This window comes from the organism of the source record quoted next, unplaced genomic scaffold (genome assembly GCF_019419815.1).
Source record: "Pyrus x bretschneideri cultivar Hongxiangsu unplaced genomic scaffold, Pyrus_bretschneideri_v1 Contig122, whole genome shotgun sequence".
Taxonomy (NCBI): Eukaryota; Viridiplantae; Streptophyta; class Magnoliopsida; order Rosales; family Rosaceae; genus Pyrus; species Pyrus x bretschneideri.
This window is the reverse complement of record NW_025999416.1, coordinates 541,085-551,179: the sequence shown is the minus strand read 5'-3', so window position 1 is coordinate 551,179 and position 10,095 is coordinate 541,085. Positions and strand designations below refer to the sequence as shown.

General features: G+C 39.3%; 1 protein-coding gene across 1 annotated transcript; it reads right to left on the bottom strand.

Annotated features, from left to right (window-relative positions):
- Positions 1–239: 239 nt before the first annotated feature.
- On the bottom strand, positions 240–1,258 carry LOC103929384 (loricrin-like). The gene is made up of 2 exons (XM_048578559.1): positions 1,197–1,258; positions 240–570 (listed from the first exon to the last, which is right to left on the bottom strand). Exons 1-2 carry the CDS (start codon positions 1,256–1,258, stop codon positions 240–242), a joined length of 393 nt encoding a protein of 130 aa, XP_048434516.1.
- Between the last annotated feature and the right edge of the window lie 8,837 nt (positions 1,259–10,095).

The following is a 10,095-nucleotide window of genomic DNA, read 5'->3' as shown; positions in this document are numbered from 1 at the left end:
AATAAATAAAAAAAGAAGACGAACGCATCTTCTTCTCGTCCCAACTGAACACAATCAAACCTGCACTACACCCAAACCCCTCCTCACGATTTTAATTGCCAATACATCAACAACTTTGAAAAGTTTGGTGATGGAATTGATAGAACAATAAGCCAAAAAATTAGCTAATGCTTCTCCACCCCCGTCATCACCTCCTCCAGCATAGCCACCACCTTCTCCACCAGCTGCCTCTCCTTCGGCTACGTCAGAACCCCACCAGATGCTTCCCCACCACCTCCATCAGAAGGTTCCCCCTCCCAAATCTTCCCCAACACCTCCAGCAGAAGCCTCACCTCACCTCCACCTAAATCCACAGAGTCCCCACCTCCTCCAGCTGATGTCCCGCCCCCTTCGTCCGATTCTCCACTAGCACCACAAGGAGAAGCACCAGAAAAATCTCCTCCATCCCCCACCGTCACACCTCCTCCATCTGGTTCCAAATCTGCTCCTCCACCAGCTAATAACTCACCCCCTGCACCCACGATGCAATCACCACCTCCTTCGGTCCCTTCACCCCCTGGTACTTCGCTCCTTTAACTTCCCCATTAATTGAGAAATTAATACAATAAGAAAGGATTGGGTGTGGTTGTGTTCGGGTGGGAGGAGAAGAGATTGACGCATCTTCCCTTTCTTTTTTATTTATTTTTTATTTTTTAACCTTTTTATAAGTTTTTAATTATACAAAAGATAACATTGTTTTAAATATTGTTTTTTAATTATTTAAATATTTTTAATCCACGTGGCAATATTTAATTAGACTTGTATGACCCAATTATGTGCTATGTCATCACATAACGGAATGTTTTACGGAAATGTAATGGAAGGACTAGATTGATTTGCAACATCCATTTTCAGGAACTATATTGATTGATTTTTAATTTCAGGGATCATCTTGATGAGATGTGTCAATTTCAAGGACTATTTGTGATAAAAAAAAAAAAAAACCTTTTTTTAAATGAGGTGGAGATTGTCCTAATCTTCCTAATCAAGATTGGGAAATCAAATGTATTATATTCGTATTTTTTGTCTTGTTGTATATGGAGTTGTATATACAGTTTATGTTATAAACCGTATACCTTCTTAGGTCTTAAATTATCGAACACCAGTTCAAGAGCTTACTCAACATGTTCTAGTGGTTTCTACAAATACTTTTTCACCTCGAATCTTTGGTTGTGTGATCTATGTTCATATTCAGAAAGCTTATTGCAACTTGATCCATGTTCACTTCGCAATATCTTTATTGGATTTTCCCCACATTTGTCACGCCCTGATCCCGGGGTCGATAGAAAAACTCGAACCCGAATCCGAAATGTGAGTTAAAAAAAGAGGATCAAAACAATCTTAATGAAAAACCAGTAACAGACCTGAAATAAGTTTTTAGAACCCAATGGATCAAGAGGTAGAGGTATTCCAATGTCTGATTTTAGCCGATTTGGTGCATCAAGTCGACCTTACTATTTTCCCTTTTTTACTAAGATCCGAGGTGGAAGCAAAGCTGCTTGGATTCGATATACAATGCCTTTTGACGATGGGATTTGTCTACTTTGTTTTTTCCCTTGCATCTTTGTTGCTCTTACTTTTTTGCTACTCCAAGGGACTTGCTGCTCAATAAATAAAAGGACATAGAAACGGGTTGGAAAATAAATTCCTCTTATTAAAATAATTCATGATTCTTAAACAAATCTAGAATTCTTTACAACCTACAGTAAATATATGAATAAACATTTTATTCTCACATCTAATCCGATCTCATCCTGCCTACCCTTTTGAATGTCTAGTTCGTAAACCTGCATAACAATAGAAGGATGAGTTTCAATAGCTCAGTAGGGACATAACTTTATCACAGCAAATTGACAATATTAAATTAAGTGTAATGAAATCATATAGCCAAATATCAAATCATAAATGATAACAATGCATGTATGCAATCCAACCTCTTCAGCTACACCCGTTAATTTATATAATAAAATACGCAGACTTGCACGTCTCATACCATGCATTTTACCACTGCAATGGTGGTTCGAATGTTCTATTATAGAAACTAACCCCCATACGATATCCCAAGTTCATAAATCCTTTTGCTAGTCATCTTATCTAATTCATTGATCTCCAGCCAAAATCACCCACTTCGACAATTATCCTGCTGATATCCTATTCTACTGTGCACACTAGGCTCGCCTGGAACTGGTTTCACAATGAATAGATTCAACTACACAAAAGATCATTTCCAACTACCCTCATTTCTCGAATTCCAATCTCAATACTGAAGTTCCAACCGCATCTCACAACATGAGTGATGCACAAATAATGTCATTTCATTTTTCATATGTATCACGATATATTCTCAATGAATAGCATTCCATCAATAATTCCATAACCAATAACAAGTAAACACTTAACTAAAGCCAAAAAGATAAAAATATTATAACATTTCACGAAATTTAATAAAATCAATTTCTGTAAAGGTCTGCCTTAATTATTTCCCCTGCTTGGATTCCAAAGCTAGCAATAATGTAGGTTAGCTCCATATACCAATGCCAGACCTTGTGAGACTTTCATTTTGATTTTTCGCCTTCAGTTCAGAGCTTTGCAAGCTACAAATTAACCAGATATGTAATCATGTTTGATTCATGATTCAGACCCCATCCTTTTCGATAAACCACTTCTTCCTTTCTCATCCCTACCTTCGTTCTCTCTGCATGCCTTTCTCTCTCCTTGTCTTTGTTTCTTAAGATACTATGGCTCGTTTACTAATCCGTAATCAGATTGAGAGGAATTGAATTGAGGAGGAATTGAATTAATGAGGAATTGAATTGAGGGGGAATTGGAATAATGTAGAATCAGAATCAGATTTTTGTTGAAGTTGTTTACTAAAACTAACTGGAATCAGAATATGAATACTATTGATCCACATAAATTGTTTACTAATTGTCATGAATCGGAATGAAAACTAATGTCATTACTAAAATGCCCCTATTCTAAATAATCTATATTATATGCTAACCTTTTTTATCTTTAATAAAAAATTTATTTTATTTTTAATTTATGTGAGAAAGGCTTTTTAAGTCCTTTTAAATCCAAATCTAATCATTCTTCTTCATTCTCTGATCTGCTAACAAAACGCCTCCTCCCCACCCTCTCACTCACGCTTGACCGTGACTACCCTCCCTGAGACTCTGACCATTCTTTGCTCTCCCTCCCTACCTCACCATCAAGGATTCAAGGTAAGCTTTCTATGTAAATTTTTATTTTTGGTTGATTTGATTATGTTGCGCCCTAACCTTCCCTATGCGGCTCTGCATAATGATTCAAGCTAATATGTTCTTGAATTGTTGATCTTTCAAGTGTTTTAAGGATGCCCAATTGCAATCTTTATCCCCTATAAATTCTAACGAGAGTTTGAATTTGCAGTATTTGGAATTAGAATCGATAGTCGAACCCCAAATCGAAAGAGTTCGACATGGCAATGCATGGGGCGCAGAGAGGCGGCGGCGGAAGAGCACAGAGCTGTTGGAGAGGATGGTGGAGGACAACGAAAAGATGGAAGGGAGTGCTGAAGGTGAAGGGTGCTTTGGGAAGAAAAATTTCATTCAAGATAAAGCCTTCTCCCTGGAATCCAAATACTACCTCCGTTTAAGTAATCCAATTCCGTCAATATCAGGAATTGAAGTCCTAATTTTACATGGGTCCCGCAACACTGTGCATTTCGGTTGAATTGGTAAACGGAGGAATAATCATGAATGGGGAATGACTCCCATTCTGCCATTTCCTTTCCCCATATGTAAACACGCCACTAATGTCTAAAAAAGAATCAAATGTCCCTAGGAGAAGGCAGCAGCTTCCTAGTGTGTTGAATAAGCACTTAAAGAACCTTGCTGGCAACACCTCAACCATCCTCATCCATATATTTCTTATGCCATCTAAAAATTCTACATGTTCAGCTTGAAAGAGTGCTTAGTAAGCACTACTAATGGTTGCCTTTGAAAGTTGACACAACCATCAACACTCCTACTTGCTAGTCATTCTAGCAGCTGTACGTGGCAAGTCAACCACATCTTGGCTGCCACATGGCTCTCATTCATTGGTCCACATGAAAATTAACTTAAAAATTCATCCGATCTCCACAAAATAATCCAAAAAATGCTATGAACTCGTAATGGCGGGCACAATCTTTTCATATATACCTTCTCAATAAATAATCTGAACATATTTTTCCAAATATTTCTCTTCTTAGATAATAAATTCTTGGGATCTCACAACATTAGAAAGGAAGTGGCATCGATCTGCTTTTCGCATAAAATTGAACAGATTTCCCCAACCTTCGTCGCCAACCTTCATCGTCAAATAATCTTATTGCATAAAATTTAATAGATCTTCATCTCCCCAACCTTCCGCTATGAGCTGCAATTGTCCCCTAAGCTCGAGCCACATTAAAGCAAGCACCCTCGACGACTTGGCCACAACGATGATGCCGAAGAAGAAGAAGGCAGAGCCTAGGGACTGGATGTCAAGGTTTAGCAAGTGAAAGCTCAGATTGGATGTCGGCTCGCTTCTTTTTAGTCCTGGTTAATACCAAGTGAAAGCTTGGGACTAAGTAACAAGGTTGAACGAAATGCAGAGGGTCTATTAGTCGAGGCGAATCCCATTTATCCTAGTCCAAGAACAACTAAATATAGGATTATAATCCTAGTTAAGCCCAGTCCTTGTTGAAAAGTTGTAACAAACGCACCCTCACTCTAATAAAAGATAAAAGGGATTACACAACTAAGGCCAAATTAATCATTTAAGAAAAGTTTTCTCAAGTTTTTATTTATTATTTTGTTTGGGTCTGACTATGAAATTTCGCAAAGTGTTGAAAAGTCTTCTCAAACTTCTGTTGGCAATGAATGCCCACAAAGCTAAAGTCATCTGCATGGGCAAAGTTTTCAATGCCCATGCTGAATGAAAATGTCAGAGGAACGTTTTAAATTTCAAGATGCATTAACTGCATCAGTTCGAATTGCTCTATAAATAGAGCACTCCGCATGTAACAGAAATGAGATGAAGAAGAAATACAAGAGAGAAATATCAATAACATCATATATTCCTCTGCCTTTTAATATTTGTCTGTGCTATAGTTTTTGTGTGGCATTTTACATCTACCTTGCACCTACCACTTAAAAGGTTATCTCTCAAACTTTAACCCTTTTATAACACGTTATCAGCACGAGTCTCTAAATATATTTATTCTCTCATCTCTCTTCGCCGAATGAACGAAAGAAGAAAAAAAATGTTTCCTTTAAGGTTTTTACTGTTCATCTTCTTCCTCTGCCTCAACTGCGCCGTGTACCCTCGCGACGAGTTGTTTGCTCCATGCCTGCTCATAGTTCTCCAACTAACGGTTACATACATCTTTGATTACTTGTTTGGTGTAGAGATTGATTACTAACCTAGTATTTATTTGTGTTAATTCTACTGCAATCCAAGATGGTGCGGTACAATCGCCCATCTTGAACTGCAAATTTAATCTTACTGCGATCCAAGACGGTGCGGTATCATCGCCTATCTTGGACTGCAGATTTAATTTTACTGCAATTTTTAGGTGGAGCGGTATAATCGCACACCCTACCCTGCATATTTGAATTTACCTGCTGTTTAATTTCATTGCAATTTTATGTGGTGCGGTATAATCGCCTACGCTGCTCTGCATATTTAATTTTCCTGTTACTTGAGTGGTGCGGAATAATCGCCCATTCTATATTACATTATTTCAATGAGAATGGTGCGGTACGATCGCCCTCCTCATTCACCCTGAAAATCTCGAACCAGAAGTTTCGAGTGCTTATCATTTTGGCCTGAAGATCAAAAATGAAAAATTTGTAAGAACCAGAAGTTCTAACATCATATTCCTCCAGGAATACATATTATTGCAAGTTCTTACACATCTCATTTTCTTTCAGAAAAGAAAATGGCGAACTTGGCGAAGCTTGAATTTGCTGCCCTGGGTATTACCGGGAAGAATTATCTGACCTGGGTACTGGATACCAAGATCCATCTGGAAGCAGGGAATCTTGGAGATACCATCAGGGAAGAGAGCAACTCATCCTCTCAAGATCGGGCAAAGGCCATGATTTTCATTCGCCGCCATCTTGATGAGGCGCTAAAGAGCGAGTACTTAACGGTTGAAGATCCGTTAGCTCTCTGGAATGCCTTGAGAAGCAGATACAATCACCAGACAACGGTGATTCTTCCAAGGGCCCGTTATGAGTGGACTCATCTGAGGATTCAAGACTTCAAGTCAGTGGCAGAATACAATTCTGCATTGTTCAGAATTACCTCTCAGATGAAGCTCTGTGGGGATATTATTACTGAGGAGCATATGCTGGAAAAGACTCTCAGCACATTTCATGCCTCCAACGTGCTCCTGCAGCAGCAGTATAGAGCGCGAGGCTACACTGAGTACAACCAGCTGATATCTGTGCTCTTAGTAGCTGAACAGAATGATGAGCTCCTGATGAAAAACCATCATTCCCGACCTACTGGATCTGCACCATTCCCAGAAGTGAATGCTGCTTCCCTCGGAGTGAACACCACATCCTCTGGTGGTGATAATCATAAACGAGGACGTGGTCACAAGCGAGGTCGATGGAATAGGAAAGGCAAGAACCATGGAGTTCAGTTTCATAACCAAGTCCCCAGGAATAATTCAGGCCCGAGCTTCAAAAATGTGAATCGCCACAAAGGCAAAGCTCATATGAACAATGCTCCTAGAAACTCTGAAGGAGCCTGCCATAGGTGTGGTGGCAATGGGCATTGGGCGCGTACTTGTCGTACCCCAAAACATCTAGTGGATCTGTATCAAGCCTCCCTCAAGGGGAAGGGTGTCGAGACTAACTTTCTCGACCAGACTAGACCCATGGATACACCTGATCCAGTGTTTGACTTATCAGGGCAGTTGAACACAACTCATCTAGATGTTTCAGACTATATTGTAGAAAGGGGAAATGAAGTATATCGGTCCGATTGAATCATTAATGTACTTTTATTATGCTGAACTTGTAGTATTTTCAGATTCAATAAAAGTGGCATGTAAATTTTCTTGTTATAACTTGCTTTTAATTCTGATTCTCTTACTCAGAGAGCATGGATAAAAACTGTGGTTATTCTCAGAACATGAGAAATGGTGGAGATATTTGTCTTGCAGACAGTGCAACCACACATACAATACTTCGTGATCGAAAGTATTTCTCAAGCTTAAAACTTACAAGAGTAGGGGTAACAACAATATCAGGACCTTCAGATGTAATTCAAGGTTCAGGGCAAGCCCAGATTATGTTACCAAATGGAACAATATTGTCCATACATAATGCATTGTATGCTACTCGATCTACTCGAAATTTGTTGAGTTTCAAAGACATACGTCTAAATGGATACCACATTGAAACAAAAAGTGCAGAAAATGTGGAGTATCTATGCATTACCTCCAATGATACCCAGAAGCGTATATTGGAGAAGTTGCGTGGTATGTCGAGTGGATTATATTATACATACATAAGGACAATTGAATCACATACTGTCATGAACCAGAAGTTCATTGATTCAAAGGTTTACATGCTTTGGCATGACCGTCTGGGTCATCCAGGATCTACCATGATGCGTAGGATCATTACCAACTCTAATGGACATCCATTAGTGAGCAGACACATTGCTGCCTCAAATGATAACCCTTGCAAAGCTTGTTCTCAAGGGAAGTTGGTAATTAGACCATCACAACTAAAGGTTGATGCTGAATCCCCATCATTTCTGCAAAGAATTCAAGGGGATATTTGTGGGCCTATTCAACCATCATGTGGACCATTTCGATATTTTATGGTTTTGGTTGATGCATCTACCCGATGGTCACATGTTTGTCTCTTGTCTACTCGGAATGTAGCCTTTGCGAGACTACTTGCTCAAATAATTAAGTTAAGAGCACAGTTCCCAGATTATCCCATTAAGTCAATCCGACTTGATAATGCTGGTGAATTTACGTCTCAAACCTTTGATGATTATTGCATGACATTGGGCATTGATGTTGAACACCCTGTTCCTCATGTCCATACTCAAAATGGTTTAGCAGAAGCATTGATCAAGCGGCTTCAGTTAATAGCTCGCACTCTGCTCATGAAAACCAAATTGCCAGTCTCTGCATGGGGACATGCCATCTTACATGCTGCATCATTGGTTCGATTGAGACCTATAGCCAACCATCAATACTCTTCAGTACAACTCGTGTTTGGACATCAGCCAAACATTTCCCATTTACGAGTTTTTGGTTGTGCTGTTTATGTGCCTATTGCACCGCCACAACGCACTAAAATGGGACCTCAGCGTAGACTGGGAATTTACGTGGGTTTTGATTCACCATCTATCATTAGATATTTGGAACCCTTGACAGGTGATATGTTTACAGCTCGTTTTGCTGATTGTCATTTTGATGAGACAATTTTCCCGTTGTTAGGGGGAGAAAAGACCGTTCCAGAAGAACGGAAAGAGCTGACATGGGTTGTTCCCACCTTGTCTCATTTTGATCCTCGCAACATTCAATGTGAAAATGAAGTGAGAAGGATCGTTCATCTTCAAAGCATTGCCAATCAAATGCCAGATGCATTTAATGATGCTATGAAAGTGACAAAATCAAATATACCAGCTGCAAATGCACCTGCAAGAATTGATGTCCCTGTTGGACAAAATAAAGTAGCAGCAAATGATTCATCTGGTGCACGCCTGAAGCGTGGTAGACCCCCAGGTTCAAAAGATTCAGCTCCTCGAAAGAGAAAGTCGAGGGCACAACTGAATCCAAATGAAGTCATTCAGGAAGAGAAAATGAATGATACATCCACAATTCATAATTCTGGACTTCCAGAAAAAGAAAATGTCCTTGATGAGACATCTGTCCCTGAAGAGACAGAAATACATGAAAGCAAAGAAATCTCCATAAATTATGCATGTACAAATGAATTGTGGGATCGGAATGAAATAATCATTGATGATATGTTTGCATTTGCAGTAGCCACTGAAATCATCTTAAGTGATGATATTGAGCCCCGCTCTGTTGATGAATGCAAACAGAGACAGGATTGGCCCAAGTGGAAAGATGCAATCCAGGCAGAATTAAATTCCTTGGAAAAGCGGAATGTTTTTGGACCAGTAGTCCAAACCCCGCCTAGTGTAAACCCCGTGGGTTACAAATGGGTATTCACAAGGAAACGCAATGAGAAAAACGAGATCGCAAGATACAAAGCACGACTCGTTGCACAAGGTTTTTCTCAAAGACCTGAGATTGATTATGAGGAGACATACTCTCCTGTAATGGACGCAATTACGTTCCGTTACTTAATAAGTTTAGTGGTTTCAGAAAGACTTGACATGCGACTTATGGATGTCATCACTGCGTATCTATATGGAGAATTAGATACTGACATCTATATGAAAGTCCCAGAAGGACTTAAGTTGCCTGAAACAAGTAATAAACCACGAGGTATGCTCTCGATCAAATTAAGGCGATCATTGTATGGTCTGAAGCAATCTGGACGAATGTGGTATAATCGTCTCAGTGAGTATTTGATCAAAGAAGGGTATATCAACAATGTTATTTGCCCTTGTGTGTTCATTAAGAAATCCAATTCTGGATTCGCTATAGTGGCAGTATATGTTGATGATATGAATCTTGTTGGGACTCCTGAAGAGCTCAATAAAACTGCTGAATATCTGAAAAGCGAATTTGAAATGAAAGACCTTGGAAAAACAAAATATTGTCTCGGCCTGCAGATCGAGCATTGTGCTAGTGGAATTTTGGTCCACCAATCAACTTATATTGAAAAAATTCTGAAGCGATTTGGTATGGACAAGGCTTATCCACTAAGCACGCCAATGGTTGTTCGTTCTTTGGACATTAAGAAAGATCCATTTCGTCCAAAAGAAGATGATGAGCTGGTCCTTGGTCCAGAAGTACCATATCTGAGTGCAGTAGGTGCTTTGTTGTATTTAGCACAATGTACTAGACCAGATATAGCTTTTTCAGTTAATTTGTTAGCA